Consider the following 21980-nt stretch of genomic DNA (forward strand, 5'->3'; position numbering starts at 1 on the left):
AGCAGAGGGCTGGAGCACCTCTCCTGTGAGGACAGACTGAAGGAGTTGGGGCTGTTCAGTCTGGAGAAGAGAAGGCTCCCAGGTGACCTCATTGTGGCCTTCCAGAATCTGAAGGGGGCTACAGGAAGGCTGGGGAGGGACTGCTCAGGGTCTCAGGTAGTGATAGGAGTAGGGGGAATGGAATGAAGCTGGAGGTGGGGAGATTGAGGCTGGAGGTGAGGAGGAAGCTCTTCCCCATGAGAGTGGTGAAGCCCTGGAATGGGTTGTCCAGGGAGGTGGTTGGGGCCCTGTCCCTGGAGGTGTTTAAGCCCAGGCTGGATGAGGCTGTGGCCAGGCTTATCTAGTGTGGGGTGTCCCTGCCCATGGCAGGGGGGCTGGAACTAGCTGATCCTTGTGGTTTCTTCAAGCCCCTCAGCCACTTCTTGGGCCCTTCAGTGGTAACAATTTGAATCTGCTTGTAGTTCTGCTTTGGATGTCTAATCCTTTTGATTTGGACAGAACAAGAGGACACAGTCTCATTCTGTGCTCAGGGAAATTTAGGCTGAAGGTGAGGAGAAAGTTCTTCCCAGAGAGAGTTGTTAGCCATTGGAATGTGCTGCCCAGGGAGGTGGTGGAGGAGTCACCATCCCTGGAGGTGTTCAAGAGGGGATTGGACGTGGCACTTGATGCCATGGTCTAGTCATGAGTTGTTGGGTGACAGGTTGGACTTGATGATCTTTGAGGTCTCTTCTAACCCTGGTGATTCTGTGAAAAGCTCGCTATGGCAAGTTCTCTTAATCTTGCTGGAGGGAATGATGTTTGGCAGAACACAGAATGCCATAGACACAATTTAGACTCTTCTCCAGGCTGAACAATCCCAGCTCCCTCAGCCTCTCCTCACAGGGCTGTGCTCAAGGCCTCTCCCCTGCCTTGTTGCCCAGAACTGGACACAGGACTCAAGGTGTGGCCTAACCAATGCAGAGCACAGGGGCACAATGACCTCCCCGCTCCTGATTCACTGGGTCTGTTTGCATGGACTCCGCTGCTCACAAATGCTTACTTGAGTGTCTGGTGGAGAGTGTCTGAAGTGACACTTCAGTTGGTCTGGAAAAGCTGAGGCTTGCTGAAGCATCTTGCCTCAAAGCTGTTTAGACTGCTGTTTCTGGAAGCCTTTTCCCAGTCTGGGATGCCATCATACTCAGAGTGATGATTTTCCCACCAAGTGTCTTTGGAATTGCTGATGAAGCTGGAGTGTCTGGTTCTCCTGATCCCATGCTGTTCTGTTCCTCTGCTGTAAATTGCAGCTTTTGACCTACCTCTGTTCTTTCTACTCATTCAGTTCCCTGCTAAAGCTGAGAGCTGCACCTCTCTTGTAGGTATGGTTGTGGCTTTTTTCCCTAGTAGTTCTGCATCAAAGTTAAATTCTTCTACCAAGGTGAAATACCTTCAGCCTTGCTGCTGCATCTGTGATACAAACTCAGAGTAATACTGAGGGAGGGAGCAGGAAAGAGTTCTTCAGAGTTGTCTTGTCTGCATGCAGCTGAAGTTGGAGAGGCTGCCAAACTTGACAGTAAATACAGGCTGGTGAAATTATATAGCAGGGAGAACTAAAAGTAGAACAGTGGGACCTGGACTGCCTGCTGATCCTGTTTATGAACTCCTGGAAATGCTCTTCTGCCTCTTGCCAATCTGCTCTGTACTCAGGTTCCTCCTCCCCCTCCCCCCCCCCCCCCCCCCCCCATGATTTGAAACATGGAAGGTAATGAATATTGGAAACCTTCGTTTTGGGAAAGGGAGTTGGGGTTTTGGTCCTGGTTGGGTTTTATGTTTGCTTGGATGGGGATTTTGGTCCTGACATTTTTCTGACAGGTTCTTGAAAGCAAGGTTAGGAGCTCAGGGACTGAAAATTGGTTGTGAAGGTGTTTCAGTATCAGTAAGCCAGCCAGCTGCTTGCTTCAGTATGAACTGAAGGCATGCCTAATGAATCAGATGGTGGCATTACTGTGTCTGTCTATTAGGTACCAGAAAATTGCCCTGCACAGAGCACATTCTGCAGGCCTGGTGTAAGATAGCCTCATCCAGGCTCTACAGACAACTGGCAAGGTAGCTTTGCTGTGGCCAGTCCTGCATGTGTCTGTGGGGGAGGGCAAAGGAAGAAGCAAACAAACTCTTGCAGACTCCAGCATGGCTGTTTCCTCTGGGTTTCCTGTGCTGTCTTGATTTGCTTGGAAGGGGACAAGAGCACTGCAGAAGTTTGTGTGCTGTGGTTGAGCTAAGCATCATCTCTTAAAGGCCCAGGCTGCAGTTTGGTCTTGACAGCTGGCAGCTGCCTCTGCCTAGTTTCAGAAGGGTTGCTGAAGTGTCCTCAGGTGCTGCTTCAGCTTATGGTCTTCTGCCTTCCAAACCCTCTGTGGCTGTTGTTGGTTCCCCAGCTTATGCTGTCCCAGATTTGGGAAGCTTTTGATGGCGCGACACGAGAGGCGAAACTTTGCAGTGTGTTGTGGCATTTTGAGGTTGCCAAAGCCACCTCAGTTTGCAGGCAAGTTTGCTAGCTTTGGAAATCCAGGTACACGTTCTGGCAAACCAGGCTTGCCTCCCAGGCATGAGGTTCTGGGGGTTTAAAGTCCATGTGGTATTTGAAGTCTCCCTTAAGAGTGTTGCGAAGTTGTATACTTGCTTTGAAATCTGTGGAACTATAGATAGCTAGCTGTCATTTCCAGACATGGAAAGATTACTATAGTTCATTGTTGTCAGTAGCTATTGTGTGCAGTCAGGATGTCCTGGGGAAAGAGCGTGCATGCTTTCAAGTTGATGTTAAGTACAGCAGCGTTCCAGTGGTAGTAAGCTAGAAGAAAGCCGCTTGGGTGCCGCTGCATTGCCGAGGCTGTGGACAGCCCTTTTTTTTGGGGGGGAGAAGTGGTCATTCTGCAGAAATTGAGACTGGATATTGCCTTGGTGATGGATCCTGAGAGTAAAGGATTTCTGTTGGGTGAAGTGTGAAGCTTAATGAAACTCCCGGAAGAGGAAGGCGAAGTGGAGCGGCGATCCTGTGGGGAGAGCTTGTCTGTATTGACAGCTTGTTAGCAAAGGGAGAGAAGGGCTCTTTCTCTGAAGACACTGAATCAGCTAATGAATCTGTGAAAGTTTCAGTGGTAAGTGCTTTGGATGTACAGAGAGGTTTTATTGGCTCCTTTCTGGAACAGTGTGCCGTTCATTCCAGCAGTCAAATGATTTTTCCAGTCGCTAGGGGCTGGCGATCGGTCGGCCCCGCAGTCCCTGCTGGTGCCTAATGATGTGGGATGCAGTGCTCAGGCTTAGCAGCAGCGTGCTGCCTGGGGAGCTGAGCTTTTCATCCAATATCAATTTAAACTAATACAAAAAATTCCACTGCTGTTTGCAAAGCTGTTAACGAATGAATGCCCTCCGTGGAGCTTTACCAAGTCTCAACTCAGGTACCAGAAGCATTTTTTGGGCTGTAATTAGGATGTGTGGAAGGATGAAGAAGCCTTAGTTTAGCAGCGCACTGCGGCAACAGAAACTGCTGACTGTTTTGTCATCTGTAACTTCTTGTTGTTCTCTACAGGTTTATGACCACACATTTTTCTTGTGGGGGCAGCCCTGTGGTGTATAGACACAGATGGGAGAGAAGTGTTGCTCAGGCCTGTTGGCATACTCAGTATGAGCAATGGGTTCATCTGTGTTAGTTCACTGGTTAAAAACTTTTCCTTTCACAGAGGAAGTCTGAGGGGGCAGATGACCGACTGTACTTTCTTTGTTGCCCAGCAGTGTTTAGGCACCTGGCAGGAAGTTTTTGAGTACTTTTAAAGTCTATTTCTTTAATTTGCTAAGCACAGGGGTGTAGGATGGGCAACATTTGAGTGTGCTTTTGCTTTGGCTACTTCTGAAGCAGTCCGTTATTTCCATGTTTGTGTATGAAGCGTAAGGAGGATCCTGAACGTGACGCGGTCGCAGGTCTTAGCAAAGCAAAGCAGGGGGTGGTTAGCTGTGTGTGTGTCATTCTAGTGTCTGAAACAGATGCCTGGCCATCTAACCTAGACTGCTGCATTGCTTAAAAACCCCTAAACTTTTAGAAAACAAATACTCATGGTGTGGAAAGCTTCCATCCAGAGAGCTCAGCTGCAGCTCCAAGGAGGGCCTGTGGCTTCTTTCACCAAAGGTTTCCCAGTCGCGCGTGCATTAAGAGTTCAGTTGGAAACAAAAGTGGTTGTGCTTTTTATCTTCCTTCTCCCCCCTTTCTCTTGTCCAGTAGTTGTTACTAGAAGCTCTGGATGGATCTTCCTTGTTGTTTCATTATTTCAGTTAGGCATGGAAATGTGTTGAAGGCTTGCTCTTGACACACTAAGTATTCATCTTGACCATCAGTTTTAACCATCTAGCTTGTCAAGGAATGCGCCTCTTCCTATTCTGAAGCAGCAACAGTTATGCCAAGCTGATTCCCCAGGTTTAACCAGCAAAGCCAAGGGGCTTTTGCTAGACTGTGGAGCTAATAATTAAAGGGTTTTGCAATGGCTGCTACCTTTGATAGCTTTGTTTGTCTAACCTCAAGACACAGCTCCCGTGTTCTGGATGGAGACGTGGGATTGCGCACCATGGTGCAGTTTGGCGGGGGAAGCACTTCCATAAACCACTGCTCCTGCTCTGGCAGGGGGATTGGACTTAAAGATCTCCAGAGATCCCTTCCTCACACCCTGTGATCTGTTCTGAATTCTGAAGCTTCTGCCCAGAAGAGAAACAGTTGTGAGCTGCTTTGTGGTGTTGCTGCTGCTGTGTGATTTGGATTCTCACTGATTAAATGACTGTTTTCCTCTTCCTCTCACCCTGCCATCATGTTCCCACATACAGCTGCTTCTTAACTAGGAAGATGTAGGAAGTGAAAAAGTCTCTGTGGGAAGCATTCATTGTGCTCATTTCTTGCTTTCGTGTCTGCAGCCTTAGTAATGTCCTCTAAAACTGTTCTGTGGGGTATTTTTTTCGATGCTTTGGAGAAGTGCACTGTTTCTGTAGGAAATGTTGTGTGTTCAGGTTTGTCTTTAGGCCCAGTAAACTTGCTTGGTCTCACCTTTCACCCTTTCTGTTGCTTTTTTTTCCTGAAGCGGTGAACTTCAAAGAAGTTAACGAAGAGAACAAGAGAGAACTCTTCAGTGAAGTGTTTTCTTCTATTGAAACTTTGGCATTCACCTTTGGAAACATGTGAGTTGGAATCCAGGAGGAGCATTCAAAGAGCTGGTAGGAGCTAACATCAGGGCTAAACAATAACAAGAGGAGCTTCAGTTTTCTTTTGGGCTGATGTTAGCTGATAAACTCATCTAAAGGAAGCACATCCAGGGCAGCCGCACCGCTTTGTCAGGGTGGTCGCCTTGTTTGGTCATCCTGACAAAGAAAATGCTGGGGGTGTAGGGACGGCAGGGAGTCTAAGACCAACTCCAAAAAGGGTTTGCAGAGTTTCTAAAGCCTCTTAGAAGCACTGTCTGAATTTCTGCTCTCAAAGTTCTGAAGCTGCTTGGTGAGGTAAAGCAATGAAATAACACACTTCTTTGTTTTTCTGGCAGTGTTTCAGACTTCCTTATGGGAGATGTAGACAATGGCTCGTCACTGGGGCTTCCTGGATCTCGGAGGAGTCGGGTAGGCTAAACGTGTTCTCTTGCAGCCTGGAATGTTAGCTTTTGAAGGTTTTCATTTCCACTGGAACTGTACATCACAGAGCTGGGCCACTTGTGGTCTGTTGAGCGTTAAAAAGACTTAACCCTGTGACAACGAGGCTTGCCGAGTTTCAGATACCTGAGAGTATCCTCAGTTGTAAATGGCAGCGATGATTCAGCAAGACCAGCGCTCAGATAGGCACTTCCTGACCCGCTGTAGTTGTACTTGAGAGGCTTTTTAATTGCTTAGATGGAAAAGCTGAAAAAGAGTAAATACTTAAAAGTGAAATAGTTGAAGGATTTGCAAGCTGGAGTAGTTAGAACAGACCTGGTAGACCTAGAAGCTAAAGGGTTAATGACTTCTTTTTGGCTTCTATAGATGGATGTTCATCACAAAACTATTTCTTCTTCCAGAGCTCAGGTTGTGCTGTAGCATAGAAAGAGAGATTGGCCATTGAAATGTGCTGCCCAGGAAGGTGGTGCAGTCACCATCACTGGAAGTGTTTAGGAAGAGACTGGATGGGGCGCTTGGTGCCATGGTTTAGTTGATCAGATGGTGTTGGGTGATAGGTTGGACTTGATGATCTCAAAGGTCTTTTCCAACCTGGTTAATTCTATTCTATTTCTACAGCAGTTCACTAAGAGAACTGCAATAGTATTGTCAACATATAGGCAAAGAAAAACACTATTGTGTTAAACCCCTCTTAAAACTCTGAAGGTGAGATGGGGAATGCTCGCTAGCAAATTCCCAGTAAAATCAAATTAGAAGCTGCTACTTGGAAGGAAAGTGCAGCTGGTAACTGCTGTGCTTGATACACTGAGCTGTAACAAGGTTAAAGCTTTTTGGTTGTGGAGGTTTAAAATCTTTAGCAGTGTGCCCAGGTGGCCAAGAGGGCCAATGGCATCCTGGCCTGCATCAGAAATAGTGTGGCCAGCAGGAGCAGGGAGGTCATTCTGCCCCTGTGCTCAGCACTGGTTAGGCCACACCTTGAGTCCTGTGTCCAGTTCTGGGCCCCTCAGTTTAGGAAAGAGGTTGAGTTGCTGGAAGGTGTCCAGAGAAGGGCAACAAAGCTGGGGAGGGGTTTGGAGCACAGCCCTGTGAGGAGAGGCTGAGGGAGCTGGGGTTGCTTAGCCTGGAGAAGAGGAGGCTCAGGGGAGACCTTCCTGCTCTCTACAACTACCTGAAGGGAGGTTGTAGACAGGCAGAGGTTGGTTTCTTCTCCCAGGCAGCCAGCACCAGAACAAGAGGACACAGTCTCAGGCTGTGCCAGGGGAGGTTCAGGCTGGAGGTGAGGAAGAAGTTCTACACAGAGAGAGTGATTGCCCATTGGAATGTGCTGCCTGGGGAGGTGGTGGAGTCCCCATCCCTGGAGGTGTTCAGGAGGAGACTTGATGGGGTGCTTGGTGCCATGGGTTAGTTGTTTAGGTGGTGTTGGATTGGTTGATAGGTTGGATGTGATGATCTTGAAGGTCTCTTCCAACCTGGTCTATTCTATGTTCTGTCTTAAATATCACTGCCTTTTCATTCAGGCAAGTAAATACACATCTAACATGAAGCATTTCACTTGAGTTTGCAGAGAGCAGTTTGGAGGCCAATCAGGGCCAGCAGGTGCTAAGAGGAGTCTAAGTAATACAAAATATTTAAGTAGCTGTGTTAGCCTTTAATTTCTACGAGATGTGTAGGTTGAGTGCTTGAGCATAGCAGCTAGCTGGATCTGACAAAGATTAGAGCATAACATCTTGGTAGAATTTAGGATGTAAATGCTTTGAGGGTTAATCAAGGGAATACTTTTGAATTGTTTGTTCAATTAGGGAGCTCCCTAACTAAGATGTTAAGGATTGCTTTAAGGTGATAGGGTGGAGAGCTGATCATGCTTCTCTTGGCTGCAGGGGAGTCTACGTTCTTCAGTTCAGACATTCCACTTGGAAGCTTAAGTTAAATGATGTCTACTGATGTCTGCTGATGTGTCTACTCCCTCTTAGCTCTTAGTTCAGTCTTTGCAGCAAAACCAGAAGTACAAGGTGGAAGCAAAGCTATTTCTTAATTAAAACCAGAATAGCTCCAGAATCCATTGGGAAAGACGAGACAGATGTGGCTTGCCTTTCATTACCCAAACCATTTGAATAATACTCAATGCTATGGGCATCTGAGAGCATAATGAATGAGAGAGAGAAAACACTCAGGGATTTGCCTCTATCAGGATGGGAGTTCTGGGGTAATTGGGGTAAAAAGGCAGAAGAGACTGGTGGAAGCTGAGAAATGAATCCTGTCTCAAATTCAGGCTCTCTAAGGTTTCCAGGCTCACTGGATGCTGGAGGGGGCAATCTCTAGAGGTGAGGTTCTGATATGAAGTTGTAGGACATAAGTGAAAGTAGTTGTCCATGTGTTTGCCTGCAAAACATGCTATTGCATGTTTGCAATGGGGGAGGGATGGATGAATGAGCATTGATCAGCTGCCCTAGCTAGGCACTATGCCTAAATTACTGGAAAGGAGCAATCAGCTCTCAGGACTCAAATCACTTGGCTCTTGCACAATGGGACATAGTTTTTAGGAGCAGAACTTATAAGTGCCTCCTGAATTAGTGTAAGTATGGAGGGCTTTTTTCTCCTCATCTTTGTTCTTCCTAAGGAACTCTGTATGCCACTTGAAAGTCATCTTGAAGTCAGTGATAGTTTATACCCAAATCAGAACTACATGTAGGGATGTTATCTGAGTGCAACTGAATATTGATCTGTCTCTAAATCAGGTCATTGTATTTACTGTTTGGTTGGTGGATGGCTTTGGAACTAAGATCTTCTTCAGATTGCAGCTTGGGTCTGTTCAATTTGATTGATCATTACTGCCTTGCATGTTTCTGTGTGTGGACAAGCTGGTTTTGCTGTGAAGCAAACAATGTTTGAGGGGCTTGGGGGGTGTATCATCAGTGCCCATTTACATTTGTAAGAGGCAAAACCCAAACAAAAAATAACCTCACAAGCAAGCAACAAGAGAAAAACCTCAGCACAACAGCCACCCCTCCTGCACACACACACACACACAAATCCCAGCAACCAGACAAAGCAAGAACTATTTGCATCATTGTTACTGTGCCCCATTTTAGCATTAAGTCTGAAAATAAACCAGCCCCAGAGTCTGAAATGGAAACAAGCTGCTCTTGTAAAGCTGCAGGCTGCTTTGCAGGTATTGCTCAGTCTGCCTTTCCCCTGCTTGCTGCTTCAGAGGTTTCAAGAGTAGTTTGTTAATGTGAAATTGTGTGGGGTTGTGTTCTCTTTTTGTTTTAAGAGGGGAAGTTCTTCACCATGAGAGTGGTGAAGCCCTGGAATGGGTTGTCCAGGGAGGTGGTTGAGGCCCTGTCCCTGGAGGTGTTTAAACCCAGGCTGGATGAGGCTCTGGCCAGGCTGATCTAGTGTGGGGTGTCCCTGCCCATGGCAGGGGGGTTGGAACTAGATGATCCTTGTGGTCCCTTCCAACCCTGACTGATTCTATGGTTCTGTGATGGTTACAAGGTAAAATTCTTATTCACAGAATCACCAAGGTTGGAAGAGACCTCGAGGATCATCGAGTCCAACCTGTCACCACAGACCTCATGACCAAACCATGGCACCAAGTGCCACATCCAGTCCCCTCTTGAACACCTCCAGGGATGGTGACTCCACCACCTCCCTGGGCAGCACATTCCAATGGCAAACCACTCTCTCTGGCAAGAACTTTTTCCTCACCTCCAGCCTAAACTTCCCCTGGCACAGCTTGAGAATTTAAATTCATTCAGCAGCCTGGCTTGCAGCACGGTCCCACAAACAGTTTGGTTTGCACAATTGGAAGGGTAGCAAAATTGGTTGCATGGTTTAGTTGATTAGATGGTGTTGGATGATAGGTTGGACGTGATGATCTTGAAGGTCTCTCCCAACCTGGTTTATTCCATTCTAAAATGCAGCATGGGACAGAAGCAGGGATCAAATCCTGTGGTAAATTCTTTTTGTCATTGGATTAAATGTATTCAGGTGCCACTGATGGTCATGGCCTCTTTACCAAGTGTTACTGGACAGCTCTTGTGCCTACAGTGCTCACCTGTGAGTAATTTAGGAGAAATAATGACTTTATTCCCTGGAGGAAGCAATACAGGGTTCTAATGGCTTGTAGAATGGTGTCTTAGGTGACCCAAGGTCTGTGTGAATGCTTTTTAAAAGCTAGGTAGGGATCTAAGGAAAACTGTTCAGCAAATCTGCTGCCTGTTCAGCTCTTTCATCACAGCATTTGCTAACTGAAGGCTTTGTTTTTCTTATGCCAGTCTTTTGAAAATCTCTCTGTGGAGTCTGGGGGTTCACTGCATGAAAGGGATTACATTCAAGGTAGGCAATTTGTTTCCTGTTAATGAGCACTCTTCTGTATCTTTATTTTCATCTTCTAAAATGGTTATAAGGAAGTTCTTGGTCACTTTGACTCCTCTACTGCCACTTAAAGTGTCACTGTGGAAAAGGAAGGAGCATTGGTATTACCAGGTTGGAGGATAGGGGAAGAACCAAGGCCTGAAGCACATCACCATATGATTGGTGCTTGGTTGGGTCACTTTCTTTCAGAAAGTTATGCTGACCATGTGACTATTCCAGATGAAATACAGTGACCCTTTGATTTGTTCTGAGCACTCTGTCGGTCCTGTTTAGGGTCAACTGGCATTAAAGACCAGCTCAAGACCAGAGCTGCTTAAGCGTAGGCAGTTGGCTAATCCTGGCTTTGCTCTCGGTGTGTGGTCACTTCTACAGCTCCCTTTGTTGTCTTCCATGCTTTATTCTCAGGGCATCTTCGAGCAGAGGAGGTCGATAGCATGCTCCTAAGAAACGACAGTGGAATCGAAACGGCTCTGTCCTATGCGAAAGCATGGTCGAAGTACACCAAGGATGTAGTTGCATGGGTAGATAAAAAGCTTAGCTTGGGTGAGTGGCTCTTTCTGGCATTTAATCAGCTTTGTCATAAAGACATCAAATCTGTTGTCAAGCCTCTGTGCTGCAGACTCTCAATAATGTGACTTGTAAATGAGTAGCTGTTAGTTGCCGCGAGCAGAACTGTCGTTAAAGGTCTGTGAGAAAGCAGAGGTGGTCCTCTGGAGCCTGTCTGTCAGAGGCAGAACGTGAGGAGCATAGGGCATGTGGTACAATTGTCAGTAACTGGATTTTGTTTTTGCAGAAGTGGAGTGTGCTAAAAACTTAGCAAAAATGGCTGAAACTGCTAAAGCTGTTGTTGGACACCAGGTCAGTACACCTTGGGGACTTCAGACTCAAGATTTAAATGCTTCTGGGCAAGGCTTCCAGTGCACGACACCATGGCCGTGCTGAGCAGTGGATTTTAAAGTGGAGACAGAATTGATCTGTACTGTAAATCCCTGCTTAGATGACCTGCTGCACTTTGTCTTCCCATCTCCTAGGGAAATGCAGAGAACTGATTTTTGTGTATTTGTTGAATAGCTTTCCAGTTGACACAGTGCACTTCTCTGTAGTGCTCTCTGATTTGAACTTGCAGGCCCCTCTTTCAGAGTGTTTCCCCTGGTGAAGCGAAACACAGCTGAGAAATCAGGAGTTTCCTACCTTCCTACTGAACCCTGACTTCCACACACCTTTAAACACCTTACTGAGTTTAATCTCCTTCAGTTCTGCAGGCATGTAGAGTGTCAGTATCCCTCTACCTTGCCTAGAATCTAAGTGTTTTGTTCTGTGTGCCTTCAGGATTATATGCCCTTCCAATCCATATTTGTGACTGCTTTTCAAAATGACATTGAGAACAATCACCTCTGGCAGCAAACAGCCTCTGCTCTCCAGGCTAACAAGTTTGTGCAGGTAAGCTTGAAGGAAAAGAGCAAGGTAGTTCAGGATTGTTTTTAAAGAGTTTTGTAGCACCACAGAGTACTGAGAAGACCTTGCAGCCTAGAAGCCTTTTACATACTCCATTATTGTTTCCCATCTAGCCCATTCTCGGGAGGAAAAACGAGTTGGATAGACAGAGGAAAGACATCAAGGAGCTCTGGCAGCGAGAACAGAAAAAGATGGTTGGTATTTCTCTCACACCTGCAGGGGTTCAATCTGAAATCTTTCCAGGGGATGAAACTTTCCAATTAGGCTGTTGGGCCCTAGACTTGTCTGGACTGGACTGGACGAGACCTTCAAGATCATCAAGTCCAACCTATCAACCAATCCAACACCACCTAAACAACTAACCCATGGCACCAAGCACCCCATCAAGTCTCCTCCTGAACACCTCCAGGGATGGGGACTCCACCACCTCCCCAGGCAGTACATTCCAATGGGCAATCACTCTCTCTGTGTAGAACTTCTTCCTAACCTCCAGCCTAAACCTCCCCTGGCACAGCCTGAGACTGTGTCCTCTTGTTCTGGTGCTGGCTGCCTGGGAGAAGAGACCAACCTCTGCCTGTCTACAACCTCCCTTCAGGTAGTTGTAGAGAGCAAGAAGGTCTCCCCTGAGCCTCCTCTTTTCCAACAACCCTAGCTCCCTCAGCCTCTCCTCACAGGGCTGTGCTCCAGACCCCTCACCAACTTTGTTGCCCTTCTCTGGACACCTTCCAGCAAGTCAACCTCCTTCCTAAACTGAGGGGCCCAGAACTGGGCACAGGACTCAAGGTGTGGCCTAACCAGTGCAGTGTACAGGGGCAGAATGACCTCCCTGCTCCTGCTGGCCACACTGTTCCTGACACAGGCCAGGATGCCATTGGCCCCCTTGGCTGCCTGGGCACACTGCTGGCTCATGTTCAGCCTACTATCAACCACTACCCCAGCTCCCTCTCTGCCTGGCTGGATGCAGTGTGTAACTGTGTATTTTGTGATGTAATTGTAGTTGTAAGAGGTTTTCTGTGACTGTGTGTTTTGGACTGAAGTCTACAGACCTGTGCACAACAGGTCTATAAACATCACACTAAGTGCCTGGAGGCTTAAAATGGTCAATTCTTCTGCTTTTTTTTTTCCCTTTTGTGGCATTCTGCAGCAAGAGCTGGAAGCTGCTCTGAGGAAAGCCAAGTTGCTGTACGCACAGCGTCAAGATGAGTATGAAAAGGCAAAATCCTGCACTGCCCGTGCGGAGGAGGAGCATCTTAGCTCCAGTGGGAGCTTCGTGAAAGACTTCAGCAAGCAGCTGGAGAAAAAACGAAGGCTAGAAGAGGAAGCTCTTCAAAAAGTAAGAGTTTTTCCACCTTTGCTTTTCAAGTTCAACCTGCCCTGGTTTTACTCAGGCTTTCCCAACAGGGGCAGTTGAGCAAGCGTTCCCCTCGTAATTCTTGACTTGAATCGCGCTGTCCTCTCTCAGGCTTGCCTTCTAAACTAGGCTCTTCAATTGCAAGCGTCTGGTGTGGTTTCTTTCCTGTACCTTACAAGGCTTGTAGTCTGTCAGTGGTTTATACTTGTGTTTTCTCCAGGCTGAAGAGGCCAATGAACACTATAAAGCAAGCATGGCAGAGGTTGAAGAAAAAAGGAATTACTTGGAAAGCTTTAAAAGCGATGTCTTAACGCAGCTTCGGAAGCTCATTTACCAGTGTGATGATACTCTTAAAGCTGTAAGCATGCTTTTGATAAGGCGTTTGGCACAGATCTGTGAATGTTTTTAAGGCTAAGAGCAAGTCCCATCTGCAGTGTTAACTGCTTAAAATAGAGAGTTTTTCAAAGGGCAGAAGTACAGCCAGTAGAAAAAAGAAGGAAAACTTGTCATGTTTGTGGTGGTGTTCTCCTCTTTGGAGTTCCCTTACAAAGGGGGAGGATGTTGTCCATCTCGAGTGGGTTTGGTGTTTTCAATGAGCTGTTGCCTTGCAAAACACCCTGACTACACAATTCTTGTAAGGTCTCTCTAAGAATATTGGTGCAAGCCCTACCACCGAGGAGCACAGCTCTCGTTCTTGTCGTTTCCTGTAGTGCATTAGCACAAAGGTTCGGCTCCGGCTCGGAGCCTGCTGATCCGGGTGGCAGTCTGGGTTTCTGCAGGATCTGCTGCAGCTGATGCATTAATGCACCTGAATAAGCTGAAGGTTGTCAGAACTCTATTTACACAAGCTTTTGGGAAACACCTTTGAGTGCATCCTGCCCATGGATGTGTATTTTTCTCTGATGAGACAGATGATTTCATGCTGGGGAAGGAAAGTTAAACAAACCCCCAAACACACAGCCCCTCCTCATGCAACCCAAGAAACAACCCATAAGACCAAGAGTGGCAGAAAGCTTAGACAAACTTGTCAGTTCACGTATCATCTGAATTGCAAACTACTTTGCAGCCCCCCAGCTGAGGCAGCAGCCAGGCAGTGTCCCCTTCCCTGGTGCATGTCTTGTGATAAAAATATTTCAGGATTTTTGGGTAATTTAACAAAGAAAACATTCCACTGGGACAAGGAGGTTTGTCTCAAGGTCATGTGGGGCTCATGTGAGTTTTAACTCCAATTACTTCATTGCTGTAGCAGTGACTAAATGTTTCTCCCAAGCATGATAAATGCCTTTGTGGTAGCATGATTGCTGATGAGCTTGGTCAACCCAAAGTGGGAAGCCTTTGGAACTGCCTTTGCTACCTGGAGAATTCAAGAATAGAGAGAGGAGAAGACTGTCAGCATCTTCATTACAGATGGAGTTTTGCCAGCTGGCTTTCAGGAACCTTGCCCAAAGTCTATCCCTACAAATGTCACTCCTCTTTTCTAGAACTGTTGGTGGTTTGGTTTGGTTTTGGTTTGTTTTTTAAGTAGCTTTCTGTTGGGGATATTGATTAGGGCCGTGCAAAGTCCAAGTGAAATACCTAGTAAATTATCTACAAATAATGTGTTGTTTTTCCTTCCACCAGGCAACAGTTAACCTGTTTCAGCTGCAGCACGCTCAGGTTGTCTCCCTGCCTGTTAACTGCCAGTCTCTCTGCGAGAGTGCCAAACTCTATGACCCTGGCCAGCAGTATTCAGAATTTGTGAAAAACTTGCCCAAGGAAGGTGTTCCTATTGAATCAGGTTCTTTTGAAACCCACAGTTCCCGTGCTGATGGGTGAGTCCCAAACTGTAGGCTTGTGTGCTTGTTTTAGAATGTAATGCTAGGTACACATCTCTGACGGTAAGCCCACGCTTCTGAAGGAACTAAATCCCAGTCCTTTACCATTCTCTCTTTCTTTTGACTCATCTTTTGGTTGATTATGCATAGTGTTGCCATCAGAACCTGATACTAAATTCTGAGGTAGGATGTCATTTTGTGTGTGTGGCTTGCTGAAGCCTTGTGCAAGGGCCGGCCGCTTGCCGTCTCCACGCAGATACTGCTTAACGTGCGTTTCACGTTCTGTGTTGTGGCGTGGCAGCAGTAGTTGATCATCGCTTTAGACAGTCCCAGGAGGTCATTTTCCTCTCCTGCAGACCTTGCTGCTGCAGTACTGGTCTTCAGCCAGCACAAGAACAAGAGGACACAGTCTCAGGCTGCGCCAGGGGAAGTTCAGGCTGGAGGTCAGGAGGAAGTTTTACACAGAGAGAGTGATTGCCCATTGGAATGGGCTGCCCGGGGAGGTGGTGGAGTCGCCGTCACTGGAGGTGTTCAGGAGGAGACTTGACAGGGTGCTTGGTTACATGGGTTAGTTGATTAGGTGGTGTTGGATGATAGGTTGGACGCGATGATCTTGAAGGTCTCTTCCAACCTGGTTTATTCTATTCATAGTGTATGCCCTTCAGAGAAGGGCAACAAGGCTGGGGAGAGGCCTTGAGCACAGGCTCTATGAGGAGAGGCTGAGGGAGCTGGCATTGTTTAGCCTGGAGAAGAGGAGGCTCAGGGGTCACCTCATTGCTCTCTACAACTACCTGAAAGGTGGTTGTAGCCAGGAAGGGGTTGGTCTCGTCTCTCTAGCAACCAGCACTGGAACAAGGGGACACAGTCTCAAGCTGTGCCAGGGGAGGTTTAGGCTGGAGGTGAGGAGAAAGTTCTTCACTGAGAGAGTCATTCGCCATTGGGATGTGCTGCCCAGGGAGGTGGTGGAGTCCCCATCCCTGGAGGTGCTCAAGAGGGGATTGGATGTGGCACTTGGTGCCATGGTCTAGTCATGAGGCCTGTGGTGACAGATTGGACTCAATGATCTTTGAGGTCTCTTCCAACCTTAGTGATACTGTGATACTTCTCACCACCTTTTGGCAGAAAGTGTTTCTTGATTTCCACCTTGTGATAGATGACTCACAGAGGGCCCTGTGGTGGGCTGACATTTCCCCCCAGCATTAACTTTTGCCAGACCCAACTCAGTTAGAAACAAATGAAGCTGTATTTACCAGCAAAATCTACACTCTACGATGGAATGCAATGAATATGTACAGAACATACAGTATTTACAGATAGTCACAATTAATGAACAGCACAAGGATCCCCCTGGCCAGGGACCAGGGGAAGCTACTAGCTCCTAGTATCATAGTATCAGTCAGGGTTGGAAGGGACCACAAGGATCATCCATTTCCAACCCCCCTGCCATGGGCAGGGATACCCCACACTAGATCAGGCTGCCCAGAGCCTCATCCAGCCTGGCCTTAAACACCTTCAGTGACAGGACACCTCCCTGGACAACCCATTCCAGGGCTCCACCACTCTCATGGGGAAGAACTTCCTCCTCACCTCCAGCCTGAATCTCCCCACCTCCAGCTTCATTCCATCCCCCCTAGTCCTATCACTACCTGAGATCCTGAGAAGTCCCTCCCCAGCCTTCCTGTAGGCCCCCTTCAGATACTCCTCCCCCCACTGCCTTTCCCTTACCCCTCCTGTCCAAAAGGGACAAGAGAAAGGAGCAGAGAAGTTAGACTTAGCCAAGGCCAGCTCTGTCACAATGGCTTCTTGCTTTGTTTTTCCCAGCCTGTGTTGAAATGACAGGGTTTACTGTTTCCCTCTGAAAGATCCAGCTCATGTGGAAGTAAAGTCAAAGACAGCCCCTGGAGTCAGTGTGCCAAATGCTTTCCCACCTTGAACTCGTTGTGAAATGTTCATCTTGGCACTAGAGCCCCGGAGTATCCATTCCAATCCCTGTGCTTCATGGTTCTACAGGAAAGCCTCCTCGTCATCCCTTGTCATCTTTCAAAAGGAAACGCAATACAAAACCCCAGGGCTTGAGTCAGACTCCTGCCAACAAAAGCCAGGAAATCCAAAGTTAAAGCTGAGATTCTGAGTGCTTGTCTGTGAATTTCCTGCCTTTTAAGACCGACTTTTAGGCCTTACTCACAGATTTTCATGTAGAGGGATTTAACTGTGTGGCTCCCAAGACACTGAGGAGTGAAACGTCAGACGTTGTGTTCTCTCCCAGCTGTACTGCTCCAGATTCACAGGAGGCTGCTTTCTTCCTCCTCACCTCCTTTTGTGCCCTGTGGTCGTTCAGGTGCTTGAAGCAATCACATCTGTTGTTTCTGTCTGCATTTATGTAAGGCACAGTAGCCTGGACAAAGGCAAGCTTGAACGTTTTGAAGTCCTTATGTCCTTAGCTGGAAAGGATACCTTCAGGAAAAGCCTTCTGACCACTGAACTTGGCTAGCAGGCCACTCTGTCCATAGGGTGCTTCAGCACTCTACATCAATCACTATGAACAGTTTCGTGTCTCTGAGAGCAGGTTTCCACAACGCAGAGACTGTGAGCTCTTTGGTTGCTCTAACATCATCTGTGCTTTTAAGAAAGCACAGGACTTTATTGCTTTTATGTGAATGGCCTTGATGGCTGGGCAGAGACTTGGTTTAGGGAAAGCATGGAAGTAGAATGCAGTATCACCTCAATTATCCTGATCCTCTAGATAACCACAGCTTTGGGGAGGCTGGAGTGAAGAGGGGGCAGCTGCTTCTCTTTGGTGGCAAGAGACAGGAGCAGAGGCAATGGTTCCAAGCTGCAGCAGGGGAGGTTCAGGCTGGATGCTAGGAAATATTTCTTCCCTGAGAGGGTTCTCAAACACTGGAATGGGCTGCCCAGGGCAGTGCTGGCGGTGTTTAAGCAGCCTGTGGAGCTGGCACTGAGGGACATGGTTTAGTGTTGACCCTGCAGTGCTGGGTTGAGGGTTGGACTGGATGAGTTTGGCGGACTCTTCCAAACAGATGTTTGCTGTGATACCTTGCAGGGATGTCAAAAAGCTGATTTACTGGGCAGGGGGCAGGGAAGCACTGGGAAATGGCACAGATTTAATTGCAAGTAAATGGCTATCTTTCTTTTCATTATTAGCATTGTTTTACAGTTTGAGCTTTAATAATGACATGTCAAGTGGGTGTGCTCGTGAACAGCAATTACATGAAGCATCTTTAGTGCCCAGGGATTAATGGGGGGGAGGGGGGAAGGACATGGCTCTTTGTTTAATTCTATCTTGTTCATTCTCAATTTACTTTATTTGTTCTGAAGGGTTTTTAATAAGCAATCAGCCAGCAGTGTCCATACATCACATGGGAACTTATCTCAGTATTCAGGAGAGTTTCCCGCTCAGATGTTAGATGATGTGGGAAGCCCAATTTATCATCGTTCACAAAACATCGGGGAGAAGAGTTCCTCCAGCAGCACAGATATCCAAGGTAATGCTCCTATATTTCATCTGGAGTTTGGTTGCTAAATAAAACTGGGAGGGAGGGGGGAAAGGAAGATGCTTGATGTCTCTGTCAGAAGTGTAGCACTGGAGGTATTAAAGCACATATTTTACAGCCAAAGCCTGTAAAAGCAGTTAGGTGCTCAATGGTAGGGATGAATGGAAAGCTGCCTCTCTGCATTCCCAGATCTTTGACACAGAAGATCAGATGCAGTTCCAACAGCAAGTCCTGTCAAGCTGAGTGTACTAAACCATTTCACTTTAGCAGCTGAAAATCTGTTTCTTTAGATACTGCTCTCAGGTTTTTCAGAGGCATGACTGTCCAGCTTCTGAAATCCATTTGCTTCCACCTCGAAGCTTTTACACGTCTGATGTGGTGATTGCTTTTCTTTTCCTACTATGCTGTATGTTTGTGTAACTCTTGCAATGTTCTCCTGCTTGGAATGTAATCTCAGTCTTTAAGTGGAATGTAATTTTGTCCTTGACCACTGGAACTTGTGGGTTTTCCTTTCAAAAGTAACGCGAGGGCCACCACCCTTCAGATCGTGGTCGGTTGGCAACCAGAGCGGAGGGATGTGCAGCGACTCTGAAAGCGCAGGAGGAAGCAGCGAGTCAAGATCCATGGATTCTCCATCTGCTAGCCCAGGTACAGCTACTCTCACTGACACACTAACTTGAAGTCTTCTTTCAACTGTGACTTTGACAAGACACCATTGTTAGTTCAGCAAGTATTGGACAGAGACTGTAATGAGGGCACCCAGCTGGGTGGAACTGATGCTCACAGCCTCCTGAAAATCTTTCTCATCCGCTAGGGGATTTTAAGAGGCGACTTCCCCGAACACCTTCCACTGGTACAATGTCATCTGCAGATGATCTTGATGAAAGAGAGCCACCATCTCCTTCAGACTGTGGTAATGTTTCCATTCCTGATGTCCTTAAAAGACTCTTTGCTGTAGAGTGAGGCTTTTCTTTCCAATGTGCTATAGAAAAGTGCGCCGAGGAGCCTGTGCTGATCAGCAGTGTTGTTTGTTGCTGTGGTGTGCATCCACTTGAGGCTGGGAGATGTTCAGGTCACTTTGATGAAGCTGGGCAGAATTATTCTTGCACAGCCTTGGAACATCTTCTATCATCTTCACCCTCCTGAGTTAAAGAAAGGGGATCCCATTAGCCCTTCCCTTCAGACATTTATGTTTACAATTAGCCACGTGGCACTGAGGTATGCAAGGTCACTTCTAAACTTTGAAGTGAAATGCACAGTAACAGAGACTTGGTAACTGGCAAATAGGAAGGAAAACAGTGGATCCCAATGTTTAGGGTAATGACTGAGATTTTACTGTTCTCAGCTTGGATAAGCAAGTTTGGTAATGTCTGTCTCAGATGTGAGCAACCCATTTCTCATTCTCAAAGCTGGGCTGTGTGAAGCCAGAGTTGCCACCGGTACTGAAACCTGAGTCGCTGGGTTGTCAGGCATAGCTCCACAGAGTGTCTGCACAGCTTACAAACCAGTTCTGAAATACCTGTAGCATTTGCTCACTAAGGCATCTAGGAAGTTCTTCAGGTAGTCCTTGCTCCCTAAAGGTGTGCTTTGCCTTCTAGAAGCCAGCCTGTACTTCACACTGCTGCAGACCCCTATTTAAATCACGGCAATGTCTTAATGCAAACTTCCACTCAGAGTGCTGTTGTTTAATCAATACTTGAGCTTTCAAGAGGCTTTCTGGGCAATTAACTACGTGTGTTAACTTTAGGCTTACCTGTAGAACAAAGGGCAGCATTTTAAGTAAGTTGCTTGGGGGTGAAAAGTGGCCACGAAAGGCAGCAGCTGCTATTCTGTCTTGGAATGCTCTGGAAAATGCTTTGGTGTTTTCACAGGAGACAGAATCAGGGATTCTTTATTCTCCTATGGGTTCTGCTGTGAGTGCATGTGAATTCTTCCCTGCTGCCAAGCGTTTCGGAAACACCACAGGCTGAACCATAATGTCATCTTCCGTCCTCCAGCGCAGGGTTTGGAAGGGCACAGAAAGAAGCTTTTGTGCCTAGCTGCCTGCCCGCAGGGCGGCTGGGATTAAATGCCCTCATATTTCCATGTGCTTATTAAGGAAATGCTGAAAAATGCCAAGCTGGTGCTTTTATCCCACTTGTATGTGAGATTATTTGACAGTTTGCTGTGTCTGTTAATGTAAACTGTTGCATTGTTTTGCCCCAGTGTGGTTGGAATGCTTTTGATTGCTTGGGTAGTTGCTATTGCCTACAGAATTCTGGGTCCTGCAGCATGCTGCTAAACAAATCAGAATGAATACCCTATCCTAATAGCAGATGCTAGAATGACTGTAACAGAAATTCTCTTCAGGTTTAAGTGATCTGACATCTGAAACTGCAAATTCTCCAGGACCTTTTAGAAATGCTAATATGTCCAAAGCAGCACAAACACACAAGCTGCGGAAGCTGAGAGCTCCGTCGAAATGCAGAGAGTGTGACAGCTTGGTGGTGTTTCACGGAGCTGAGTGTGAGGAGGTAAGTGGAAAAACAGTTCAAATGACTGCCTGGGAGTCTGTAAAGGCAGGAAGGAGGAAACTTGTGCAGCTTTTCTGTGTAAAAAGTACAGACTTTGTGGCTTGTAGAGTTGTACACTCGGAGCAAAAGCACGATGGACACATCTGTGTGCTCACACAGCGGGGCACCAACAGCATAGTGTCATGGAATCAATAAGGTTGGAAAAGACCTCAAAGGTCATCAAGTCCAACCTGTCACCCAACACCTCATGACTATTAGACCATGGCACCAAGTGCCACGTCCAATCCTCTCTTGAACACCTCTGGGGATGGGGACTCCGCCACCTCCCTGGGCAGCACATTCCAATGGCTAACAACTCTCTCAGTGAAGAACTTTCTCCTCATCTCCAGCCTAAACCTCCCCTGGCACAGCTTGAGACTGTGTCCTCTTGTTCTGGTGCTGGGAGAAGAGACCAACCCCCACCTGGCTACAACCACCTTTCAGGTAGTTGTAGAGGGCAATGAGATGACCCCTGAGCCTCCTCTTCTCCAGGCTAAGCAACCCCAGCTCCCTCAGCCTCTCCTCACAGGGCTGTGCTCAAGGCCTCTCCCCAGCCTTGTTGCCCTTCTCTGGACACCTTCAAGTCTCTCAATGACCTTCCTAAACTGAGAGGCCCAGAACTGGACACAGGACTCAAGGTGTGGCCTAACCAGTGCTGAGTACAGGGGGAGAGTGATTTCCCTGCTCCTGCTGGCCACACTATTCTTGATGCAGGCCAGGATGCCATTGGCCTTCTTGGCCACCTGGGCACACTGCTGGCTCATGTTCAGCCAGCTGTCCAACAGCACCCCCAGGTCCTTCTCTGTTTGGCAGCTCTCCAGCCACTCTGACCCCAGCCTGTAGCTCTGCATGGGGTTGTTGTGACCAAGTAGCACTTTTTGCACCGCCAGGTTGTATCAAACCATGCTGTTGTGTGTTCTTGTTTTTTCCTTCCCCTGTAGTGCTCCCTTGCATGCCATAAAAAATGCTTAGAGACTTTAGCTATTCAATGTGGGCACAAGAAACTTCATGGAAGGCTTCACTTGTTTGGAGTGGAATTTGCCCAAGCTGCTAAAAATATTCCCGACGGCATTCCTTTCATCGTCAAAAAGTGCACGGCGGAGATCGAGAGCAGAGCGCTGAATGTCAAGGTACAGTCCCGTTTCTTGGTCAGTCCTGAGGGTGAACTGTCTCAGTCAAAGCTAAACCACTGCAGGTGCCAGCTGTACAGTTGGGAGCATCTCTTCTGGGCTCGTCTTTCAAAGCAGGGTTGTGCTGGTCTCAATTT

The 21980-nt window shown here is 47.3% G+C and overlaps 1 protein-coding gene across 4 annotated transcripts in view; it reads left to right on the top strand.

The window, feature by feature from the left end:
• ARHGAP29 (Rho GTPase activating protein 29) overlaps window positions 1-21980 on the top strand; it is a 76493-nt gene that overhangs the window by 43450 nt on the left and 11063 nt on the right. For 2 of the 4 annotated variants that reach the window (XM_068166294.1, XM_068166295.1), the window contains exons 4-18: window positions 5094-5190; window positions 5550-5622; window positions 9930-9990; window positions 10435-10572; window positions 10823-10887; window positions 11359-11469; window positions 11598-11678; window positions 12629-12817; window positions 13056-13193; window positions 14456-14646; window positions 17986-18152; window positions 18681-18809; window positions 18976-19074; window positions 20511-20674; window positions 21655-21843. In XM_068166294.1, coding sequence (XP_068022395.1) covers window positions 5094-5190; window positions 5550-5622; window positions 9930-9990; window positions 10435-10572; window positions 10823-10887; window positions 11359-11469; window positions 11598-11678; window positions 12629-12817; window positions 13056-13193; window positions 14456-14646; window positions 17986-18152; window positions 18681-18809; window positions 18976-19074; window positions 20511-20674; window positions 21655-21843 — 1892 coding nt within the window. Of the gene's footprint in view, window positions 1-2800; window positions 3132-5093; window positions 5191-5549; window positions 5623-9929; window positions 9991-10434; window positions 10573-10822; window positions 10888-11358; window positions 11470-11597; window positions 11679-12628; window positions 12818-13055; window positions 13194-14455; window positions 14647-17985; window positions 18153-18680; window positions 18810-18975; window positions 19075-20510; window positions 20675-21654; window positions 21844-21980 lie in introns of those variants that run through there. The other 2 variants (XM_068166297.1, XM_068166296.1) reach the window with 2 other exon arrangements.

The sequence above is a fragment of the Melanerpes formicivorus genome, unplaced genomic scaffold (genome assembly GCF_026170545.1).
Source record: "Melanerpes formicivorus ecotype bairdi unplaced genomic scaffold, bMelFor1.0.p_v2 SCAF_99, whole genome shotgun sequence".
NCBI lineage: Eukaryota > Metazoa > Chordata > Aves > Piciformes > Picidae > Melanerpes > Melanerpes formicivorus.